This window comes from Microdochium trichocladiopsis (genome assembly GCF_020744255.1).
Source record: "Microdochium trichocladiopsis strain MPI-CAGE-CH-0230 chromosome Unknown B0I36scaffold_1, whole genome shotgun sequence".
NCBI classification, from domain to species: domain Eukaryota; kingdom Fungi; phylum Ascomycota; class Sordariomycetes; order Xylariales; family Microdochiaceae; genus Microdochium; species Microdochium trichocladiopsis.
In genome coordinates this window covers 3,014,901-3,039,422 of record NW_025763544.1, presented here as the reverse complement: position 1 = coordinate 3,039,422, position 24,522 = coordinate 3,014,901, and the positions used below count along the sequence as shown (strand labels likewise).

The window sequence follows — 24,522 nt, the reverse complement described above, 5'->3', positions numbered from 1 at the left end:
CTATCGTTCTCTCTCTGGGTTGTCGTTCGTGTCTCTTGGAAGAGATACCAGTCTCGGCAATTGAGTGACTAGTTCAAGTGTGGGTGAAACTGATACTTAGATTGATCGCTGAAGTACAAAGGTAATGACTGTCTATCTAGGAGATCCTTCTGGCTCTATATATCCCTTTGTCCTTCATCGTGCCCGTCGTCCTGCGACACCGTTGGGTCGCATGCCGACAGTTTGTTGTCGCAAGACCGACGGATGATGGTCGCCGTGCGACCGTTCATCGTCGGCTGCTGACGTAAGGTGGGTGCTTACATAATGTGTTCCCCGCCAGCCTTTCGCTGGTCCGCCCTTGTCCCTGGCCTGATCCTGCGGCCTTGTTTGTGCTGGGCTTGTTTGTTACCTCAGCCCCAAGCAGTTCCCCTGTTGGTCGGGTCGTCACAAAAAGATACTCGATATCACGGTTAAGAATTTGACTATACAGGTTTCTGAGTGTTTTTATTTCTCTCGTCTACAGCTTCCTCTTACAGAACGTCAAGACAAGAAGTCTAGAGGAGAATACTAGGCCTTTTTTTGTTTTGTTTTTGTCATTGCCTTCAAGACATGTCTTCGTCAGAAGAATCGTCGTCGTCGTTATCGTCGTTAGAATCGCTTTGGTCTGTCTCGTCTGATCTAAGCATGTTGTACAAGATCCCGTTTCTGGAGTTGCCATGCCTGGAATCCTTGTCCTCGTTTTCCTCTTCGTCGTCTTCATACGAAAAGACATAGTCCACTTTGCTAATGTCGTACTCGACCCTTTCGGCCTGGAGCTGTGCTTCAGTGGCGGCATCTAGCTGCAAACAAGCAAAGTCGCTTGAAAGGTGATGTGTACTACCGGCAGTGGTGCATTCCTGCCGCCGTACTGGCCAAAACATGGGCGGCCTCTCAGTCATCTGGGTGGCCTGATGGCGAGCTAGTAGTGGCCCTATGGGATCTTCGTTGAGATGAAGATCTCTCCGGTAAAATCCCAAGTCGGAGTAATTTGGACCCTTGGAAACCCCCAAGCCAGGCTTATAGATAACCTTCCCTGTTCTGAGCCAGTCTGTACCACCTGCATCTTCGGCCTTTGAGGGGTCACCTGGTGCTGGTACGTCTGGATGAGGTTGAAGGGCCCGTGGCAGCCTGACAGTACGGGTTTGTCCGTGAACGTCCAACTTCAGGCCCTGGACGGGCGGCTCATCATCATCTTCGTCCTGTGTCAGGATACAGACCTTTCCAGTCCCATCTCCAATCGCCAGCTTACGCAGATCTGGCGAGAATGCACCATACGTAACAGGCCCGCTTAGCTCAACCAAGTCTTTGACAAGGACAGGTTTCCCTCGCCTTATATTCCAGGCCTTGACTACTCCATCAGAAGAGCCAGTGTACAGTCGATCTGGGGTTGAGCTCCAGGCCGTAAATGTTACTCCCACATCCTCCCGCTCTCGATCACCGAGAATCTCGTCAATGGGGTCTCCGTGTTTCAGCACGCACAGAGGACGGTCGCTCCCGCTCGAATCCCACACGTACACTCTACTGTCTGTGCAGCTCGCTGTGACATAAGAGTAGATTTTGCTGTTTGGCCTCAACGTGAGCATGTTGATGTCGGTGGCAGGACAGTCGAGTGTCTTGTGGACGTTGAAACCACCCTCGGGCGACGGCCAGAAGAGTCGTATCTGAGTCTTGTTGTACTCGGATGCTCTATTGTCAATTCCAGGTGCTGTCGACGTGGCCACCGCGAACATGACTTGTGTCGGATGCCAAACAACATCAAAGACATTCTGCATAGCTGCGCCGCTGACTCTGAGCGGCTTCTTGAGCTTCGTATGGAAGATGCAGAGCTCTCCGGTGTTGAGCTTGTCCTCGGGGATTTCGTAGTCAGCGCCTGCTCCGTGGTGACTTCGTGGTGAGTAGCCGACAAGCAGGAGATGTTGCGCTGATGGTGCAATTCCCCAGCGGATCGCGGCTGGATAGTATGACCAACTGTCCGACTGCACGAAACCAGTTTCGCTGATGCGTGAGCATGAGTACTCGTCGTACTTGGCATCGGAGTAGAGATGACCTGGAGGCAAGTCATGTCGCGGCTCGTCCAAGTGGTAGACCCTGACATTCTTTTCCGCAACGTCTGCTGCAGTGGCCACTGGGCCCTGCTCACTCGTGGAGGCGACCACATAATTGACACGACCCTCATGAGGCCATGTGCCTGCAGCATGCATGGAGCCTTCATGACATTGCCAGATTTTGACCGTGTGATCAAAACTGGAGGTAAATGCCAGCTTGTGCACAGACGAATAGTCAGACCATACAACAGATGTGAAGAGCCAAGGGTCTTGGCTGTGACGCATGGACTCGAGAGCGTTGTCACCATGTGACACGAGAGGACGCAGAATTCGATGGCCTGGATGTGCCACCAGTTGTCTCTTCGTAACATTACCAAGGGCTAGGTTGCCAGGCTTGTTGTATTGCTGGTTATGGCTGTCGGAGTGTGTTGTTGTGCCACAGATGAAGTCGTTGTCCGACAGCCAAGAAATCGTCACAATGTCGCCTGCGCAGCCTGTGAACTGCATTCTTGGCTCCAGCCGGTCTTCGACATCGTTTCGAAAGACGGTGTCGAAATCTTGATATCGTCTCAAGGTACCAAAGCCACGCTTGCCAACAATCTCTCGAGCAAACAACACCTGAGGCATCCTATTGACTGCTTGCGGGTTCTTCCTCACAGGCTCCAAGCGAAGGCACTGCGGCGAGCTATTGTACCGCCTGACGATAAGATCGCGCAAGTAGTTAACCAAATCTGTCTCTGTACGCGCTAGTATTGCAGTAGGTGGAGTGAGATCACGATGTCCAACGAAGCCTTCTCGCAGATCCTTGAGAAGAGCCTTTTGTAACGACCGGTCCAGGTCTTTCTTGAGAATATGCCGCAGGTCGCGAATCGGCAAACGGCCACCAGTGGCGGGGCGTCTATAGTGCCTCCGTGCAAGCGTCCGCAGAAAACTGTTCTCCTCGTCGGTGAAGTCGACGTGTAGTATCTGTGTCTGTGTTTCTAGAGGCGAGGTCACTCCGATTACGCTCCCCGCAATAATCTGCCGGCGTTCGGCGGCAGCTAGGTACGGCCGCCTTGTGATCCCAAAGCTACGATGAGTCTGCTCGGGTGTGCTACTGCTTCCTCTCGATGAAAGCTCAAGCGCCCGGCCGCCCTGCCATTTCGTAGCCCGGGCTAGTGCCTTTTGTCTTTGTATTGTATTCCGGGGCGGCTTCTTCTCAAGTAACTTCGGTGGCGACTGCAATCGTGGGGGGCTTCCACTACCATTGCTGCTCCCTCGCGCTCGGCTATGCTCAGCATCGGGCTTAGTAGGCTGTTTGTGAGGAAGCTCGTCGTACTCGGGAGAATCCGCAATTTGGTCGGCGAGGCCTTGTGGTGCTCCGTTTGGTTGTTGCGAGCTATGTTGCGTTTGGCTTTGGCTGGCTACTTCAACTGGCTCGATTGATGGTCTGATTCCTTGGGAAAGCGGCGCCAGAATGCGCGCCTGTTGGCTGGAGGAAAGATTCCATGCTGCTAGCTGTTGTCCCTAAGTATATATGGTCAGTATCAGCCAAACTTCACTTTTAGCTCACGCGGAGAAGAGGCCTTACTCGTTTCGCTGCCCAGTCTGGGTTTACCTTGCGGAATGCATCCAAGCCGCCTAGACTGGCAGTACCGTACTTGCGACGCTTGGCTTTGTCGGGCCATGGCGTGAGATCTGGCACCTGAGAAGGAGGAGGAGGAGGAGCTAATGCTGGTGCTGTTGGTGTTGGAGTTGGTACTGATGCTGGTGCTGGTGCTGGTGCCAGTGTTGGTGGCGTGGCCCATGATGGTTGTGAAGGCACCGGGATCGGCGTTGTCGATAGTATGCGTGGCTTCGGGACTGCGTGATCGCCGTTTGTGGGTAGCTGCCTGCTTCTGTCCGCTCCAGAGGACGCAAACGAGGCCGGCTCGTCGTCTTCAGTCAAGTCGATGATGACCTGCCCTGGCGGCCATGGCGGTGCCATCATGTGGCCACGGGACAGGCTGGACGGGTAGCTTGCTAGCGGTATCACGCGTGGTGGCTTATGACGCGCTACCTCCATACTCTGTGAAGACGGCGCGTTGTGGGTTTCGTACGGTTACTTTGTGTTATACAGGGGAAATAGATTGGGTCTCATACTAGTAATAAGTGGGGCTGTTTGCTGAAGCTACCCTGTAAGGCAGGGTAGGCTGGCAAAAGCTACCTGAGGTGTCTAGTTCCTAGATTATTTAGGCTACAAGTCTATATCATAACTAGAAAAAGGAAATATAAATATTACTTGTTTTGTACTAATTTGTGTTGTTTTATAATATTACATATTAGTATCTAAGAGCTCAAATGACTTGAAAGAATGCCAATATATTATTTACCATAGTTCGCGAGCTACTTTCAATCTTATTTGTCCAAGATTTTCCGCATTAAACAACGGTGTCTTGTTTCCATTCACAAGTGATTCAGAACGTCCAGCCAATTGTTGCAATGTTGAATGCGTCCAAAAGCAGTCAAGAAATGCGCAAAGTTGCCAGAGTCTGGGTTTCACAGAGTTGCAGTCCACTACGTATCTCAGCGCAACCCCTATGTGACGACCCGACCAACAGGTCGCAAGATCGGGCCAGGGACAAGGGCAGGTCATGCACGCGGGTCCAAGAAACATTACCTAAGCCACCATGATGAGTCATCCAGGACAGGACCACGCCAAGACCGTGGAACTGTGCCAAGAACTGTGGGACTGCGCAGTCCCAGTAGGAACTGCGCAGTGCGCCGATAGAACTGACAGTTCCAAGGCACGGCAACACAGTTCACGATGAAGGACAAAGGATATATAGAGCCAGAAGGATTTCCTTGTAGACAGTCATTACCTTTGTACTTCAGCGATCAATCTAAGTATCACTCTTACCCTTCACTTGACCTAGTCACTCACTTGATTCCAAGTGTGATTGTGACGACCCGACCAACAGGTCGCAAGATCGGGCCAGGGACAAGGGCAGGTCATGCACGCGGGGCAGCACACCCCTGGTTACATAAGCATCCCATTATGTCAGCCAGACGGAAGTGGATCGCTGGGATCACCACAGATCCAAGACGATCCAGGATCACCGAGGATCACCAAGGATCCAAGACGATCCAGGATCACGAGGAAACCAAGTGATCCAGGGAACCACGATGAAGGACAAAGGATATATAGCACCAGGAGGATCTCCTTGTAGACAGTCATTACCTTTGTACTTCAGCGATCAATCTAAGTATCACCCTCACCCTTCACTTGACCTAGTCACTCAATTGATCCGAGTGTGATATCTCGCAAGAGACACGAACGACAACCCCCTCGAGAACACGAGAAGCACGGAGTCAGTATTGCATGAGGTCGCTACCTGCCTTATTCAGAACATAAACCCCACCGCGCCGATCAGACGGTTGACCCCGGAGATCGGATCGTGACATTTTGATCGCTCTTGTTCGGGTAAGTACACCCCGAGCAATACTGACAACAGGTACCACAGTTACAGGTCATGAACAACAACCCAGCACACACCCAGCAAAGCACCGCCAATCCATCGCAGGACAAAGCACCTGTGGAAGCGCGCTGCAAGGAGTGTGCACAGCCAGCAGTTTACCTCGGACGTTGCTACCGACACCAGCTCAGAAAGGAAGTCGGAGAAATCTGCCGACTTTGCTACAACCTCCGGTACATCAACCACAACGACGTCTGTTCCGGACGATCCTTCACCCACTGGAACGAGGAAGAGTACTTTCAGAGCACCAGCAACGCCAGGAAGGAATAAGCCATGTCGAACATGTCAACCGACTCCGCAGGACGAGCCGTCACTCCAACCCACGGGCGAACCCTGGAGGACGAGCTGGGCGAAGTCAGCCAGCCCGGACTCTCAACCGAGGAAGAACTGGCCAGACTCCAGGAATGGGCCAACGGCGCAATCGAACACACCAAGAAGCAGGACAAGGCCATCCTGGCTCTCAACCGAACCACCGAGGAGTACAAGGGCATGGTCGCCGAGCTTCGGAACCAGGTCCAAGCACTTCTGGGAGCAGCCAGCATCATCGCAACACCTAGCGGAGGAAGCGTTCGTTTCAACACCCCCGCTAAGTTCGATGGAACCCCTGGGAAACTCAAGGGATTCCTGGTGCAGCTCAAAGCCTATCAACGACAGTACATCAACCAGTTCCAAACCGAGCAAGACCGAATTATACACGCTGCCGGTTTCATGGAAGGAAAAGCACTGCGATGGTTCGAGCCACACCTAGCCCAAGCACTGGAGAACGACCCGGAAGATATGGAGGGAGAAACGAGGAAAATCTTCGAGTCCTTCGACAACTTTGAAGAGGCCCTGGAGTCTCTGTTCCAGGACCCCGACGAGAAGAGACGAGCCGAACGAGAACTCGAGAAGCTCAGACAAACCAAGTCAGCTGCGGAGTATGCCACCGATTTCCGACGCATCATCGCACAGCTCGACATGACCGAAGAAAGCAAGATCTCGAGCTTCTACCGCGGACTCAAGGAAGAAGTCAAGGACAAAATGGCCGAATACTTGGAACCACCAACCAAGTTCCTCGAATACTGCGAGCTTGCCATCAAACACGACACGCGTCTGTACGAGCGGCGTGCCGAAAAGCACCATGGCAACACCACGAAAATACAGCATCAGCCCAGGCAGCCGATGCAGAAGACGTTCAAGAGGACCTTTAGGCAGCAAACCACTGCAACGGGCACCCACGCGGGACCCATGGACATCGGGAAGGCGACCCCGAGAGACAACAAGAAGTTGTGCTACAACTGTGGAAAGGAAGGGCATTTCTCAAGGAAGTGTACAGAGCCCAAGAAACCATTCAAACCGGTACCAACCCAAGCAATCAGAGCATGCTACGTGGCAGAAGAAAGCGAACCAAGCGAAGGGACGCCGCCACTCAGTGAGGCAACGACACCTGAGACGCCCAGGACGCCCACCATACCGGCAACGATGCCGCAAGACGTTGAGGAAATGGACTCGAGCAACCAGAGTAACAACGCACCCGACGACGACGTAGAGCCATTTGTGTTGGCTTACGCACGCAGCGAAGAATACGACTCCCCAGAGATAATGGAGAGCCAGTACGACGAACCAGAAAGCAGCGAGTCCAACGACTCCGACAAGGAAAACCAGCCGCCGGGAGACGACGAGATCCCCCGAGGAATCCACGATACGGGATACGAGGTAGAGACCTTCGGCTGGAACAACGCGCCGGCCGCCATGCGAGAGCTAGCGCGGACCAATCGCCAAGAAAGCAACGGCGAATACAGCAAAATGTGGGATGCCCGGGCGGCCGACCTCTCGGCCCCGGAAGGACCCACCACCGGGATGTTCAAACACACCGACGAGCTCGCCAACTGGCGGAGCAAGGTGCACAATGCCTGGGTAACGACGGAGGGAACTCATGACCCCCTAGAGTCAAGACCCGGAACACCCGACAGCTGCGAAGACACCCAACTCGACGAAAACTGGGAGAACGAAGAAGGCAGCGACATCGACGGCTACGAAACCGGGATTCGGTTTCAAGGCAAGCCGCTCAAGGACAAAGATGACCCTTTCGACTGGGCCATCGCGGCAAGAAGGTACCAGACACAACTCGCATACCCCGGAGACCACCGGTATATGCTAAGCTGGGAACCAATGCACGCCACCATTCTATGGGTATACTGCTATAACGACGGGTGTTACCACCACTTCGGAGACAAAGTACGCCACCAAATATTCCCGCGCCGACAGGAGGGGACACCAGTCCCACACCCCCTGCCAGGAAACGTTCTACGGGAATGGCAACCAACCTTCGTCGACGGAGCATACGAACTAGCAGACACGTATGAATACCCCAAGGAATGCGTGTTGGGAGGAAGGGGCAGAAAGCGTTGCATCACGAACAACTGCCTCATACACGTACAACGAAAAATCGAAATCCTGCAGCTCGCCGAAACCACGCGGAACCTCAATGAAATCTGCGACGACATCCGACAGGAGCCGGACTTCGTGGAAGTCTACCAAGGGCTCAAGGACCGAGTCGCGGAACCAGGAACGATCGCGCGGGATTATCTCGACGAACTCAGCGACCACCTCAACGAAGTCATGGCGTTCATCGATCAGAATGGGCTAGTTCCGGGATTCAGCCGAGCAGAGATCCGCGGAGCCGGGATCATGATCCGCGACGCAGCCGAACGACCTACGGGGCTAAGCGCCTACGATCGACGGAAGACGCTATGGAAAGATATCGAGGAAGCATGGAAGGAGGGGCTACTGGACAGAGGTTACACTGCAACCACCGTCCAGGCGGAAAAAGACCGACGGCGGGCGAAGGAGGCTCGTCCCCGCCGATCTTAACCCTTGCGTCCTCCTATCCACACCACGGGAAATGGAGCCCGACAATCAACATCGTCGTCAACGGGATTCCATGCACAGCACTCATCGACAGTGGGTCCAACAGGACCTATGTCAACGCACAATGGGTAAACAGGTGGGAAATTCCTTACAAAGACAAGGAAAGACCCTACACACTCGTCAACATTGAAGGAGCATATGTGCTCTACGACAACGGATGGATACGACGGGAAACTCTACCGCTACAAGTCGAGTTCCCCGGACACCAAGAAACCATCACCTTCGACATAGCCGACATTGGACGAAACCAAGTCATCTTAGGAAGCAACTGGCTACGGAGCAGCAACCCCACAATCGTATGGGAAGACAACATTCAACTCCACTGGCAACCCACGATACACAGCATCCGGGAAGCCATTGTCATGGACGTACTAGAAGGGGTACCCAGCGAATACCATGACTACATCGACGTTTTCGGATTCAAGAACGACCGAGGACTGCCACCACACTCGAAGTGGGACCACGAGATCAACCTCAAGGAAGGCAAGGAGCCTAATTTCATGAGAACCTACAAACTCAACCCCGCAGAAAGCGAGACCCTCAAGCAGTATGTCAAGGACATGCTGAGGAAACAATTTATCCGGCCATCTCAATCACCTGCCGGGTTCCCCATCCTATTCGTACCAAAGAAGGACGGGAAGAAGCGACTCTGCGTGGATTACAGGAAACTCAACGAGGACACCATCAAGAACCGTTACCCACTACCCTTGATCTCAACACTTAGGGACCGACTGTTCAAGGCCAAGGTCTTCACCAGCCTCGACATGCCGGACGCCTACAACTTCATCCGAATCAAGGAGGGTCACGAGTGGAAAACAGCGTTCCGTTCGGAGGCCGGGCACTACGAGTACCTCGTCATGCCTTTTGGACTCACAAACGCACCCGCAACCTTCCAAACCATGATGAACGAAATCCTCCGAGAATTCATCGACATCTTCGTCGTCGTCTACCTCGACGACATCCTCATCTATTCGGAGAACTATGAGGACCATGTCCAGCACGTACGAAAAGTACTCGACAAGTTCCGAGAACTACAGCTCCTCGTCAATCCCAAGAAGAGCAAGTTCAACCAAGAGAAAATCGACTTCGTCGGGTACACCATCACCCCTGGACAAGTGCATATGCAGACCAGCAAGACCGATGCACTACGCAACTGGGAAATCCCTACGACAGTCACGGAGGTGCGCAGCTTCCTGGGATTTACCAACTACTATCGAATCTTTGTCGAACACTACAGTGGCCACGCGAAACCATTGAACGATCTCACCAAGAAGGATCAACCCTTCCAATGGACCAAGGAACAACAAGAAGCATTCGACAAACTCATCCAGATCATCCTCAGTCATCCCATCCTGTGGATGCCGAATCCGGAACTCCCATTCGAGGTGGAATGCGACGCCTCAAAGTACGCGATGGGAGCACAACTAGGACAACGAGACGAGAAGGGACGACTACACCCCGTCGCCTTCCTATCCAAAACATTTTCCGGACCAGAACTCAACTACACAGTCGGAGAAAAGGAACTACTCGCAATCGTCACCGCACTCAGAGAGTGGAGGGCCTACCTACTGGGGTCCCCGCACCAGATCCAGGTCTGGTCAGACCACTACAACCTAAAGGACTTCACCACCACAAAGGACCTCACCATGAGTGAGAGACTCTCACGATGGTACGAAAAGCTAGCGCAGTACGACTTTGTCATCCACTACCGCAAAGGTTCCAGTAACGCTAGGGCGGACGCCCTTAGCAGATACCCCAAACACGAAGGAACGACAAACAACAGCCACCCAATCCTAAGACAACACGAGGACGGCACGCTGCGAATCGCCGCGGCACTCACTGTCGACAACTGGGACAAAGATCTCCAACAACTTGTAGTATACGCAACCCTCCACGACAAAAAGGATATCAAGGAAACCCACGCGGAAGACCCGCGATACGACACCTCGAGAATCGACAAAGGAGTGCTCAAGTACAGAGGAAAAAGGTGGATACCACCCACCGTTCGGGACGAACTTATCCGAGCCGTCCACGAACACCCGCTCAGCGGACACCAAGGGGTCTACAAGACCATTCAGCGGATGCGCAAGCAGTTCGACTTCCAGGGACTCAAGGAAGCAGTCCAGAAAGTCATCGCCAACTGCACCATGTGCGCAAAAGCCAAGGCATCACGACACAAACCGTACGGAGAACTCATGACTATCGCACCACCCGATAGAGCGTGGAAGGCAATCTCTATGGACTTCGTCGTCAAGTTACCTAAGTCCAAGGACCCCGCCTACCAAACCGCCTACGACAGCATCCTGGTAGTCACCGATAGACTCACAAAGTACGCGTTGTTCATACCATGCAAAGAAGCAATGACAACCAAGCAGCTCGCCTGGATAGTCAAAAGAGAAGTCATCGCACACCACGGACTTCCAGAAAGCCTCGTGACAGACAGAGACAAGCTCTTCACGTCACACTTCTGGAAAGATCTGATGAAGCAGCTAGGAATCAAGCATAACATGTCCACAGCGTTCCACCCTCAGACGGACGGACAAACAGAACGCATGAACCAAAACATCGAGACATACCTACGCATCTTCATCAACCAGAAACAAAACGACTGGGTCGAGCATCTACCCACAGCCCAGATCGCATACAACACCTCGGCAAACCAAGACATGGGAATGAGCCCATTCTTCGCCAACAAAGGGTACGAACCCACAGAACCTTCAGCTCTCGCAGACTCGCAAGTGCCGGAAGCATTCGTCGAAGCACAGAACCTCACGAAACTTCAAGAGAAGCTTCGAGCCGTGCTCAAAAACCCCAAAGACAAGCAGAAGGCGCAATACGACAAGCACAGGCTGAAGGGACCAGCCTATAAGGAGGGGGATAAAGTCTATTTGCTCCGCAAAAACATCAAAACCAAACGACCGAGCAACAAACTGGACTTCAAAAAGATCGGACCATTCGCCATCAAAAAGGTACTGGGACCACTTAGTTGTGAACTCTCACTACCAAAGACCATGCGAATACACCCGGTTTTCCACACCTCCCTCCTCGAGCCAGCGCCAGCCGACGCTGAGCTCGAAACACAACTCGAGGTCGAGCCTGACCAAGAATACGAAGTCGAGAAGATCCTAGACGACCGCGTCAGCGAGGACACCAGGGAGTACCTCATCAAATGGAAGGACTACGACGACTCGGAAAACACTTGGGAACCCAGGGAGAACCTCACGAACTGCAAGGAACTCCTTCGCGAATGGGAAAACCGACCACAGAGCTTCCAAGAACAACCGTGGAACTGGACGCGACGGGAGTACCAAGGACAAATGGCGATCAAGACCGCCACCATCCGAAGGGAGTTCACCCCACTCGACTTCCCGGAAGCGTATCGCTACATCAAGATAAGGAACGAAGGAGGCACTCACCGGACTAGCCCTTACTGGTTCCAACAGGAAGCCGATCCTCCGATGCGGCCCGCGGCGGCTCAGGCGCTTGGGCACGAGCGCCCTCGGCGGCCGGCGACACCAGCCCAAACTCAGCCAACACCGAAGGCTCCAGAGGAACGTCGGCGTACACGGCATCCCAGTCGGCCATAAACTCGGCCGAAATCAACTCCTCGGAGGAACGACGAGAGGCCTCCTCGGCCTCCTCCCTCTCAACCCGTTCCAGCTCCTCCAAACTATCGATTCCACGACGCACCGCGCGCATCATCTTCTCAAACCACAACTTTTTCTGTTTTCGCAACCGCTGCACCCTCACAGCGGCAGCCAGCTGCTCCTCTTCAGCAGCCTGGAGCTCGTCGTCAAGCCTCTGGTGCGTGAGGGAAATCTTGCGAAGCTCCTCGGGACCAACCCCCAACACGTCGCAACGGGAACGACCCAGGCGAACGCACTCCGCGCAGCGAGAAGAATCCGTCGGGGAAACCTCGCAGGAGGCAATCCCCCGACCTTCGCAATACGAGCACGAAGGCATCTCGACGGACGACTGAAGAACCGTAGCCAGGAGTAAATGACGCTCCAAAGTCTTTTTGGCGGGCGGCACGCGCGATTTCGATTTCTCAATTCGACCTGACATGATGAGCCATAAGGAACAAAAGGCAAAACGCACGGGCAGGGGCATCCACTCACTTTTGTACTAGGACGCTGAGGACAGCGTCAAGGGGGGAAGGGGGATAATGTGACGACCCGACCAACAGGTCGCAAGATCGGGCCAGGGACAAGGGCAGGTCATGCACGCGGGGCAGCACACCCCTGGTTACATAAGCATCCCATTATGTCAGCCAGACGGAAGTGGATCGCTGGGATCACCACAGATCCAAGACGATCCAGGATCACCGAGGATCACCAAGGATCCAAGACGATCCAGGATCACGAGGAAACCAAGTGATCCAGGGAACCACGATGAAGGACAAAGGATATATAGCACCAGGAGGATCTCCTTGTAGACAGTCATTACCTTTGTACTTCAGCGATCAATCTAAGTATCACCCTCACCCTTCACTTGACCTAGTCACTCAATTGATCCGAGTGTGATATCTCGCAAGAGACACGAACGACAACCCCCTCGAGAACACGAGAAGCACGGAGTCAGTATTGCATGAGGTCGCTACCTGCCTTATTCAGAACATAAACCCCACCGCGCCGATCAGACGGTTGACCCCGGAGATCGGATCGTGACAGTGATATCTCGCAAGAGACACGAACGACAACCCCACGAGACACGACAGCACGGAGTCAGTATTGCATGAGGTCGCTACCTGCCTTATACAGAACATAAACCCCACAGCGCCCGATCAGACGGTTGACCCCGGAGATCGGATCGTGACACCCTAGGGTCCAAGCCTGAGATCAATCGTCTTTGTGTCAATGATGCATGCCTAGTTCGTTAAAGGTTGTAGACATCATTATTCAGAGGTAGTTGTATCCCCGGGTTTTTATTCCTATTTTAAGGCATTATAATCAATTGCAAGATGTGATTAGAATTGTATTTGTCAAGCAACCCGAATCACCCCCATGATCCCCCATGGGGCAGGCTCCAGCAGGGCAAGGACGACCCTTGCGCGTCAAAGCTTAGCGCGTGGATGCTGGCAAGACAAGGCAGTTAGTCCACCGCTCCCAGCTTTACTTGGGCATCTTTCTATTTTGCTGCAAATGCTTGACTCGAAGGCTGCAATAAGACCATTCACGAGTAGAAAACGATTCGAATCAAGAGATTGAGCCGCATATTTTTAATTGGTTCTGCAACCTTCAAACTCTTTACAAATAGGTCTTAGGCCACCGTTCAATAAGCTGGCTGCAAGTACTTGCAAGGGCTTCGATGTTGGTTGGCCAACCGGTCCGACTGAAACGGGATTGGCACGCGGCTAACAGCCGCGCGTTGCAGCCCACGGTGCTACCCGACGTGTCAGCACACCACACCCATAGACGTGCTTGCCATGAAAGATGGATGCTTGGATCATGTCAGGATTGGCATATGTGATGCATCGCCATGAGCTGGATCTTGCTGAGCAGGCATTGAACATTGATCAACCATCGGGAGGACAGTGCAGACACCGGAGATTTGCATATATACACAATATAAACTAAACAACTCCATGGTACAGGCGCAGCTAAAGAGGTACAGAAGAGCGACACGTAATCGCAAGATCCAGTGCGCACTTTTAGAGCATGGCTTTGACGGGCGCATTGGCATTGATCTCCTCGTACATGTCATCGATCTCCTTCGCGAACGCCTTGGCGGTTTGCGGGCGCTTGAGCTTAAGACTGTTGGTCGCAGTGGTTAGATTATGATCAAGATAAAAGGTCGAATTTGTCTGTGTGCACTTACGTCGGGGTCAACAGTCCATTATCAATGGTGAAAGGCTCAACGTCAAGGTAAGCCGCCCGCACCCTCTCGTAGCCGTTGAACTTGGACTTGCGACCAATGTCGTCGAGGTGTTTGATGAAGGCCTTGGCGACCTTTGGATCCTTGCCGGCGGCCTTGATAGCCGCAATGTCCTCGGGCTTGATGGTCTGCTTGAGGATCTTGCTCGCCCAGGGGGCAAATGTGACAGGATCCACGCCAAAGACGGCAACGAGGGTCGATTGACTGGGAGAGCCGTGCACATAGGCAGAGGCGATCATGCCCGAGCTGCCCAGGTAAACGTTCTCGATGCGTTCAGGGGAGATGTACTCGCCCTGAGACAGCTTGAGGACGTTCTTCTTGCGGTCGATGATCTTGACACGGCCGAGCTCGTCGATCTCGGCGATATCGCCAGTGTGGAACCAGCCGTCTGCCTCAAGAGCCTTTTTCGTCTCGGCCTCGTTCTTGTAGTATTCGCGGAACATGGTTGGGCCTCTAAGCAAGAGCTCTCCGCGGGGGCGCGGCTTATCGGTGACATAGTACTCATAGTCTGGCACAGACTCCAGGCAGATCTCGACACCTGGGATAGGTCCACCGATGTTTCCTGTGGAGAAATCGTCGCGCGACTGGAAAGTGCTCACAGCATAGGATTCGGTAAGACCATAACCCTGCATGAAGCTGTTACCGAGAGCAGCACGAAGGAACGTCTGGACTGAAGGGTCGAGCTGCGCACTGCCACTGATCATCGAGTGGCATCTGTCGAGGCCCATACCAGCGCGGACCTTGGGCGTCCAGAATCGGTCGTAGAGAAGGTGCGTGTTGTAGGCCTGGCCGTGGGGCAGCTTCATGTTGGCCTTCTTGGTGTCAATGACGCGCTTTGAGAGCGTGCCCCGGAACCCGGGCGCCTCGATAGTCTGCATCTCGATCCCAGCCTTGAAGCGGTTATACAATCTGGGAACAGAAAGAAGGCCGGTCGGTCTCAAAATCTTGAGATCGTCCAAAAGCTCGAGCATGTCACCGTGGAAGAAACCAAGAGCTCCGCCAACGACCATACAGGTCTGGTCAGCCATACGGCCGTAGATATGCGCAAGGGGCAAATAAGAAAGCGCCACGTCCTTGTGACAAGTCTGGCCGCTAGACTGGGCGTTGGTAAGGGCGGCAACACAGTTCCTGTGAGTCAAGACGACGCCCTTGGGGTCGCCGGTGGTGCCCGAGGTGTAGTTGATGGTGAGAATGTCTTCCGGATTGGGCGGGTGGACAGGGTGAGCTACCTGCGCACCCAGCTTCTCAACGTCGGCCATGGTCCAGATCTGGATGCCATTCTTCTTGGCGATCTCATTCAGGATGTCCAGCTTGGAGTGGCCCTTCTGCTCGCCAGCCTCGAGGGGATCAAGCGAGATGATGACCTTGAGGGTAGGCACACGGGGAGCCAGAGCAATCAAGGTGGGGATATGGGGGAGAGACGTCACACACGCGGTCAGCTCGGCGTGGTTGAGGATGTATTCGCTGGCGTCCGGGCCGAGCTGCTCGTACAGCGAAACACTGAAGAGGGACTGAGAGGTCAAGCCGAGGTCTGAGGAGGTGCGCCAGCCTGGTCAGTATACGGCTTGTAGGGGTTTGGAGGTGTCTTGATCGCCTCCCATGACACGAGGGAACACTTACCAGTGATCTGCCATTCTGGGCGGTTCTGGCACCAGATGCCGACGCCGTGGTTGCTGCGAGGGACACCCAGGCGCTGGTGGAGCTCTACGATGCCAGAGCCAAAGTTCTTTGCGCGGGCATCGACCTCGGCGTAGGTCTGCCAGACAAACTTGTTGTCCCAGCTCTGGGTGGCCGCGTTCCAGGTGCGGGCGCCGAGGCACTTGTTCTTGGGGAAGCGGGTGACGGCGTCCTGGAAGTATTCGTAGAAGGTACGGATGGCCGGGTCATAAGTCTCAAGCAGCGGCTGGTCCTGGTATCGCCAGTGTCGGTAGATGGGACTGCGGCCCTCGCGCTCCGTGTTGGGCAGGGGCACTGCGTAGGGGGAGCCGGCCGGGGGTGGCGTCTTCAGGAGGTTGATCTGAGCCTCCACCTTGGGGTTGGGACTCATGATGGGCGATGTGCTTGCGAGGTGCGCAGTCGTGGGCTTGATTGAAGTTGATGGGGAGGAGTAAGGAGTGGCTGGAAAAGAGGCAGGAGGAAGACGGAGAGAAAGGACAGCAGCACGAGGCACGAGATGAGGTCAAGTGGACGTGGAATCGGCGAGGAGGGAGACGGCAGGATGGACGATAGAGGCAGGACGTCCGGGGGCTGCGGCAGGTGCTCAGCAATGGATGGCCCCAGCAAGCAAGCAATCAGACAGACAGACAGGAGGCAGTACCCCAGAAAGCCGGGGCAGTTCCGCATCTGGCAGCAAGCAGACCCCAGAGCTGCCCTGCTGGAGAGGCCGGCGGGCCAAGCACCGGGGGCGTCCTTGGCCCACGGCCATCGTCACCTTCTCCACCTCGCGTCTCCTCGCAAGACCACGCCGGACCAGACACACGCACGCACGCTCTGCGCTGCACGGGGGCGCGGCTCTCAACTGAAGCCCGCGAGCCGAGGCTCACGGCTTAGCGCGTCGCCTCCCAGGTCGAGTTTTTTGCTACTCTCTCGTCTTGTCCTCCACCAGCCTCCGTCCCCAACTGCCCACAGGTGCCCATGCTGGCTCGTGCGCCTCACAGTCTGCGAGCAAAAGAACCTCGTGGTCCTACATCTCACGGGTGCAACAGCATGCATATTACGTACTTTAAGTAGGGTACACTGGCATGTGCAAACCCGGCACACATCCCTCTTCTCCCGCATGCTGCTTTTATCCCAGCTGTATGCAGGTGCATGGCGCCAGCCTGTACTGTAGAAGAGCTTGTCTCCTGATCGGGAAAAGCGTTGCACACGCTCGAGGCTTCACGAAGTCGGCTATGCAATGTCACATGTCCCCGAGGGTGCCCGTCTAGTTGGCATACACTGCTAGCTCGAGTCCTACTCGGTCAGCATACGACGGCTGAGCCATGGACTGAGCTCCCACGTCCAGACGACACATGCCACGCTCCAAGTGTACGTACGCTACTTTATGTTAGTCAGGCTTGAGGAGTGTTGACCTTACACATGTGACGGGTTTCTCCTGTCAACACAGGCCTGGTTGGCCATTCTCGCTAACCACATTTCCAAGCAAGTTGCTTGCGCATAGGCCACAATCTTCCAGGCATCACTTCAGAACCAGAATCTGTTTGAGCAATCTCGCACCCTGCCAGCCCTTGTGCTATCCACGATCGCCTGAATCCCGATTTTGCGCAACGCCTCAATCATTCAGCAAGTCCTGAGTTACATGCGGCCGTCGCAGGGGCTCACTGCGTGCCCAGGGCAACCGCTCACGTGAAACAATGTGCTGCGCACACAAAGGGTCTTGAAATGCTCTGGGCTCGATTGACCAGGGACCGGCTGCCTTACCCCTCCACGCCAGACATAACTGCGACGACCCAATCCCAATTCCACATCCCCAAACCTCAACCGTGACGACCTCTCGGACTGGCGAATATCTGAAAGCGCGTGCATGAACTCGGTCCGCGGGTGCCTAAGACCAATGTTGCATTCTCCACCACCACCAAACCACCAGCACGAGCGCAATCACGGCATCGACCTGCCTAAGTGCCTGCAGCCATGCTGCGAGGCCATTGCTTCTTTCTGACCTTATTGCATTCTCGCCGGCCGGAGACGGGCATCGTGGTCTTGCCAAGAACCAGTCTTTAATTGAGACGCGCCCTCATCGGCCAAAGACGCGACGCGTCAATGCCAGACTCGTCAGGCGTGATCCAGATGTCTCACCGCGAGCTACCCCTCCGAAAAAGAAAAGGAGCGTGGTTGTCGCTGGGTAGATACCACAGAAACCACCATGCGGCCGAGATTATACCAAGACACGCACCTTGAGAGCATGCATGAGGTCAGCAGTGTGCTCCGCTGTCTCAGCCGACGTGCGCGGGCGGGATCCTCGGGCCTGATGCGAGCACTTTGCAAAGCGGACCCAGTGTCACCGCTGAGTGCTCAACCGCCTATGCCGCACCGGAAACAAGCTCGTTCGTGGAGTGGTTCCCGCAGCACAGCCACTCTTTGGCGGACGAACACCTCTTAAGCTACTGGACGTGGATAGCCCTCATCGATCTGCCCAGGGTTCCGGACTGACAGCGCGTGCGCTAAGGGTGCGCCGACCGTCACAGCTTGAGTGCACGTTGTCCCAGTGTGCCTCTCTGTGTCCACCCATGCTGGTTTCAGGTGGCCGTGTTGGACACCAGACTGTGGTCCACACGCCAACGATGGTCGTCGTGCACGGCCCGCCCCATCGGACTCGAGAGAGCCGCGCTTAACTGCTTGAGTGTGGCCTGGACCTGAGACATCCCAAATAGAGAAACAAAGCAAAGAGAGAGGCCTCGAACGGACGACGAGTTGCATTGCCTGGGCCCGAGCAAGGCCTTTGCCGCGCGTAGGCAGTATCCACAGGGAGGACGTAGGCGTGGGATAGCTTATTAGTCCTGCTCGCCGCCTCGATGGTGCTAGGAGCTATTGCAGCCCGTTCCTTGAGTGTCCGCTCCCTTGAGACAGGTCTCACACTTCACTTCTTGACACAAACTCGAATTGACAGGAACAATACGTATTACTAGCGACTTTGGCCAGACTATTTGAAAAGCACGACAGCCCCGCCGCAGTCAAAGGCTGTCATTCTTCACTCCATCTCGCCACAGCTTCCAACTTGTTTGTCCCGGCCCCGATAACAAGTACTCGACCAGTATCGCTCCCGTGCCAAGACGATCTATAACATGATTGTACTGTCGTTCCTGTTCCTTGCCTTGCGCAGTGCGCAGCTGGTCTTCGCCCTGATTGTTCTTGGCATCTCCGGACACAGTACGTTGGCTCACCTTTTCAATTGCAAACGTGCCACAGAGTCATACTAACAAGTCTTGTCTAGTCTCTGCGAGTTGGGCAACCGTCACTTCAGGCTCCTCCAAATTGTCAACTGTTGTGCCCTCAGAGGTCACCTGGATGATAATATGCTCAATTATCGCCTTGATTTCCGTCATCTACCTCGAACTTGCCCCGAAATTCCTTCCCTCAGGTGAGATACTTCCTCGAGCCAATAAACCAGACTGAGGCCCTACTTTTACTAATACACTTGCTCGTAGTATCACACCCTTACGCTTCCATCACCCTCGAAACAACAAATTCCATGTTCCTGCTGGCCGGGAGCATCGCCTTGGCCGCCTTCCTTAACAAATTGTCGCCGGCTGCATCTTCGACTTGCCCCTTCTCCTCGTCCACACCTGGAGCTGGCACGCCCTGGAGCGGCCACTGCATCAACATTGCCGCCGCCGCGGCAGCAGCTGCGCTAGGCATTATTGCCTCGCTTCTGTGGGCCGCGAGCGCATTCCTCACGGTAAACGACATGTTCAAGCTCAAACAAACGCGCATCAACCTCACGAGGAAACTGTCTGTGTTCTCGGTGAACAAGGAGACCATCGGAAAGCACGAGACTGTATGAGCTGGACAATAATGCTCGTACGAGTGAAATCATTTGCGGTTGCTTGCACAGATTTAGCGCTTGGCCTGGTATGATACCGGATTATCTGATTTTGATACCCATGATTTACAAAAGCGACGGTGTTGGATACAGGATGTACAAACGGGGGGTTATCGAGAATCATTTTCAATGACGGCACCACCCCGGGATTCTTAATAATTATAAAGGGATAACTATTGCAACCAGATTGGTAGATGCCGTGGTATGTGCATACGTAACGACTTACACGAAAGGATTTGTGATCTCCTTGAGCTTGGCGCAGGCTTCCCCGCAACGACCCCCACCTCAAGGCAAGAGATGCCACAGCTTTCCCCAACTTCACCCAGGTGCCCTCGGGTTTTGTCTCCTTCCTCCAGAATGTCGAAGTCCTGTACTGCCAGGATACCAGAGGCTGGGGCCGCTCTTACATGACATGTCGAGTTCCTGCAAATGACATCAATCGGTAGGCCTAGCCTAACCTGCACATCTGAAGTCTGAAGCCACGCCGCTGGGCGAAAGGAGACACATCCGTCGACCCGGCTTGCCGATTCCAGATTGAGTCAAGAGCTCCTAAAAGCGTGACGGGGCAGCACAATGTCACCATCGCCGCGTCGACCACTCACAGCACCGCTCTTGCTCCCCACACTTGAGGCATGAGCCTTTCCGGCTCTCTCCACCGTGATGCCCGTCACCATTGGCCTATGAGCACTCTCCCACTCCTCACTAGCACCACGTCGCGCCGTCCCATTATGGCCACACTGCATTGGTAGTATGCCCGAAGCCAGGGTCGTCCAGCCCTGTACAGATCCGATGGCTCGAAATTGCGACATCGGCTGAGATGTTCGCGCTCGCTGTGACGCCCATCACCTTCCCTGCTTGGCTGGCATACCCTGACGGCCATCACGACCAGTCTCCTACTCTGTCATAGGACCATCTCTGCTGAGGAGGGGCTGTCCCGCAGCACGAATCTCACGTCTTACTGTGTTAGTCTTTGCCCACTGCGGCTCTCGGCCAAAAGGGTTCACGTATAAATGCGAGGGGTCGGCCTCCAGCTCAATGCCAGACCCCTCTGCTGATGAGATCGTAATCTACCCTCCCTCCCCCTCTTCACACCATTATACTCGTCCTCGCTCCACCTTGTCGTTTCTCACCAGCGGCGAATCGGGGGTGTCTCGCCATCAAGTACAAGACCGTCCAGGTACTACATCGCCACCCTATTCTTCTCTCCTCCCAACACCTTTGAACTGGGATATACTGCAGCAATGGCGGACGAAGTCAGCAAGAACTTTGAGACACTGCAGCTTCATGCTGGGTAGGTTCCCGACAATGCTCGCCTTCCCCGCGCTTCTCTAAGTTAAAGTTTCGTGGCCGATCCGGAAGCTCATTAGAATGACAGGCAGGAGCCGGACCCAACGACCAAGTCGCGGGCTGTCCCCATTTATGCCACCACTGTACGTACCGATGCCGTCTCCCGAAATCAGACACTCAAGATGGTGCTGCCCTTGAATTGGCGATATCTGACAGTCGGAATCGACAGAGCTACACCTTTGACAACTCGGAGCATGGCGCCAGGCTTTTTGGTCTCAAGCAGTTCGGCAATATCTACAGCCGTATTGGCAACGTAAGCAGTGCCATAAACCCCTCTCCTATACAATCTCATCGTCATTGTCTGACATGCAAGCGGAAACAGCCAACTGTAGGCGTGTTCGAGCAACGCATTGCCGCGCTCGAGGGCGGAGTGGCCGCTGTGGCAGCGGCATCCGGGCAGGCCGCACAGTTCATGACAATCTCGGCTCTCGCAGTGGCCGGCGACAACATTGTGTCGACCTCGAACCTTTACGGTGGCACCTACAACCAGCTGAAGGTCCTCCTGCCCCGGTTCGGCATCAAGACCAAGTTCATCGAGGGCGACAGGGCTGAGGACTTTGCGGCGGCCATTGACGACAAGACCAAGGCTGTCTACATTGAGAGCATTGGCAACCCGAGATACAATATCCCGGACTTTGAGGCGATCGCCAAGGTCGCCCACGAAAAGGGCGTCCCCGTTGTGGTGAGTTTGCCGGGGCATTTCCAACACAGACGACCCTCTCTAACTGACAGAATATCAGGTCGACAACACTTTCGGTGCAGGCGGCTTCTTTGTCCGCCCTATCGACCACGGCGCGGACATTGTCGTGCACTCTGCGACCAAGTGGATCGGCGGTCACGGCACCACGATTGGTGGCGTGATCGTTGACAGCGGCAAGTTCGACTGGGGGAAGCATGCCTCGCGTTTCCCGCAGATGGTCGAGCCTGCCGAGGGCTACCATGGGCTCAAGTTCTGGGAGACGTTTGGACCCATCACCTTTGCTATTCGTGTGCGGGTCGAGATCCTGCGTGACCTCGGAGCGGCCTTGAACCCGTTTGCGGCGCAGCAGCTGCTTCTGGGCATCGAGACGCTCTCCCTGCGCGCCGAGAGGCACGCGTACAACGCGCTCAAGCTGGCCAAGCACCTCGAGGCGAGCCCCTACGTAAGCTGGGTGTCGTACCCGGGACTCGAGAGCCACAAGAGCCATGAGCTGGCCAAGAAGTACCTGAAGCGCGGCTTCGGCGGCGTTCTCAGCTTTGGCGTCAAGGGCGGTGGTGCCGCGGGCAGCCAGATTGTCGACGGCTTCAAGCTCATTTCCAACCTGGCCAACGTGGGGGACAGCAAGACGCTGGCGATTCACCCCTGGACGACGACGCACGAGCAGCTCTCGCACGAGGAGAGGATTGCCTCTGGCGTGACGGAGGATCTGATCCGCATCTCTGTTGGCACCGAGCACATTGACGACATCATTGCCGATTTTGAGCAGTCGTTCAAGGCGGCCGAGGCGGCCAGCACAAAGGGAGGTGAGGCTACCGACAAGCCTGTTGCCAAGTCGGAGGAGGCTGCCCCCACGGTGGTCTGAGAACTAGGCGAGAAAGAGATACCCTCGAGGAGCAGGTTTTAATTATCGTCACACATGTTTAGTCCTTGTTAGGCGGTGTCGTGAATATTGTGACCATAGAGTGTTGTGCTTGTGTAAATGCTTAGGGACTATTAATCCCAGGTAGTGCGGTTCTGCCTCCAAGCACTCAAGAATGGCCCCATGGTCTGTAGTGGAACCCCACCCCGGACCGTCAACGGCCAGCTATTAGCTAAACCACCAACTCCACCATCACGGGAGCTTCTGGGTGACACAGCTACAACTTCCCACCCCCCACACCCCCATTCCTGCTCTGCGCCAACGAACCAGTTGTTCTCGCAGCAGCAGCAGCATCAAGTCCCGCCACGATGCGCTCAACCACCTTCTGGAGCGCTGCAACCAGCCTGCTCCCCTTCCTCCCCGCGACGGCCGCCGCGGCCGCCGCCGGACTCACAACCTCCGTCAAGCTCGCGATCCCCGCCTCGCAGCAGATCCCGAACCCAAACGCGCTCCCGGCCTCGACGCACGCCACCCTCACGACCATCGGCCTCCCGCCGCGCTCCGCCCCGCTCACGGCCGCCAACACGTTCGTCTTTGACAACCTCACCGCGGGCTCGTACCTCGCCGACATCCACTGCCCGCTGTACGGGTTCGCCCCTCTCCGCGTGGACGTGGGACTTTTCGAGGACGCGCTCAAGGTGAGAGTCTGGGAGACGTACCGCGGCAACGACTGGGAGAACAAGGGCGAGGAGATCCCCGCGAAGAAGGTCGCCACGGCCACGGCCGCCGCCCCGGGGGTGGTGTACGAGGCGAGGGTGCTTGGTGGGAAGGTGTTCTTCCAGGAGCGAGCTAGCTGTGAGTTCTTTTTCTTTTTTTTCCTTTTGGGGAGCTGTTCGCCGCTCTGGGAGCTGGGAGTTTTGCTGGAGATCCCCGTGTGGAGGAGTTTCTAGTTGCTATGGAGGGGCTTCTGTCGCTTAGAACAAACGAGACGAGCCCCCTACGGAGCTGCACATTTCATTCAAAAGAGAGAGAGAGAGAGAGAAAGCATGCTGACACCAAAGGAATTCATCACACAGTCTCCGTCTTCGGCATTCTCAAGAACCCCATGATCCTCATGGGCATCGTCAGCTTGGCCATGTTCATCGGCGTGCCCAAGCTCATCGAGAACAGTACGTCCTTCTTCTTCTTCTTCCTCGTTTTCTTTCCTTTGCCCCCCCCCCCCATCATTTCCCCCGCAAACAGAAGAAGCTTCCCAGAATCGCCAATCCATGCTGACCCCCTCCCTCCCCCCTTTCCTTTTCGAAACAGTGGACCCAGAGACCCGCGCCGAGTTCGAGGCCACTCGCAAGGAGAACCCCATGGCCAGCCTGCTAGGCGGCGGTGGAGGCGGCGGTGCTGGAGGCGCTGGTGGTGCCGGGGGCCCGGCAAACTTTGACATGGCGGGCTTCTTGTCCGGGCACAGCGCGAGCAAGAACAACGGCGGCAGCGGCGCTGGTAGTGGAAACGCCAGTGGTGCAGAGGGCGGCAGCAGCAGCGCGGAGGTCGAGGGAAGTGCTGGTGGTGGTGCCAAGGGCAGCGGCAAGAAGAGGCGGTAGAAAGAAGAAGAAGAAGAAGAAGAAGAAGAAGAAGCCCGGCTGTCCAGGAAAAAGCTATTTGTTCTATCGTTTCGTGAATGGGGGCTGTGGTTGGGTTGATGGCAGCGTTGGGGGGAATTGCAGCAGCTGCAGCAGAGAGGC

At 55.1% G+C, this 24,522-nt stretch overlaps 4 protein-coding genes across 4 annotated transcripts; 2 read left to right on the top strand and 2 right to left on the bottom strand.

Annotated features, from left to right (window-relative positions):
- Positions 1 to 396: 396 nt before the first annotated feature.
- B0I36DRAFT_379484 (uncharacterized protein) lies at positions 397 to 4,102 on the bottom strand. Its single transcript, XM_046160769.1, has 2 exons — positions 3,634 to 4,102; positions 397 to 3,569 (listed from the first exon to the last, which is right to left on the bottom strand). The coding sequence occupies exons 1-2, from the start codon at positions 4,030 to 4,032 to the stop codon at positions 582 to 584; spliced, it is 3,387 nt and encodes a 1,128-aa protein (XP_046018588.1). The 5' UTR covers positions 4,033 to 4,102; the 3' UTR covers positions 397 to 581.
- A 9,905-nt stretch (positions 4,103 to 14,007) lies between these two features.
- On the bottom strand, positions 14,008 to 16,616 carry B0I36DRAFT_310902 (AMP-binding enzyme). Its single transcript, XM_046152309.1, has 2 exons — positions 15,962 to 16,616; positions 14,008 to 15,872 (listed from the first exon to the last, which is right to left on the bottom strand). Exons 1-2 carry the CDS (start codon positions 16,386 to 16,388, stop codon positions 14,281 to 14,283), a joined length of 2,019 nt encoding a protein of 672 aa, XP_046018587.1. The 5' UTR covers positions 16,389 to 16,616; the 3' UTR covers positions 14,008 to 14,280.
- Positions 16,617 to 18,940: 2,324 nt separating this feature from the next.
- On the top strand, positions 18,941 to 19,963 carry B0I36DRAFT_11885 (uncharacterized protein). The gene is made up of 3 exons (XM_046148006.1): positions 18,941 to 19,207; positions 19,272 to 19,418; positions 19,486 to 19,963. Exons 1-3 carry the CDS (start codon positions 19,123 to 19,125, stop codon positions 19,839 to 19,841), a joined length of 588 nt encoding a protein of 195 aa, XP_046018586.1. The 5' UTR covers positions 18,941 to 19,122; the 3' UTR covers positions 19,842 to 19,963.
- Positions 19,964 to 21,121: 1,158 nt separating this feature from the next.
- B0I36DRAFT_235186 (Cys/Met metabolism PLP-dependent enzyme-domain-containing protein) lies at positions 21,122 to 24,381 on the top strand (the record flags this gene model as incomplete). Its single annotated transcript, XM_046149380.1, has 8 exons — positions 21,122 to 21,171; positions 21,256 to 21,310; positions 21,397 to 21,480; positions 21,550 to 21,909; positions 21,968 to 22,695; positions 23,145 to 23,641; positions 23,863 to 23,955; positions 24,095 to 24,381. The coding sequence occupies 8 exons, from the start codon at positions 21,122 to 21,124 to the stop codon at positions 24,379 to 24,381; spliced, it is 2,154 nt and encodes a 717-aa protein (XP_046018585.1).
- Positions 24,382 to 24,522: the final 141 nt, after the last annotated feature.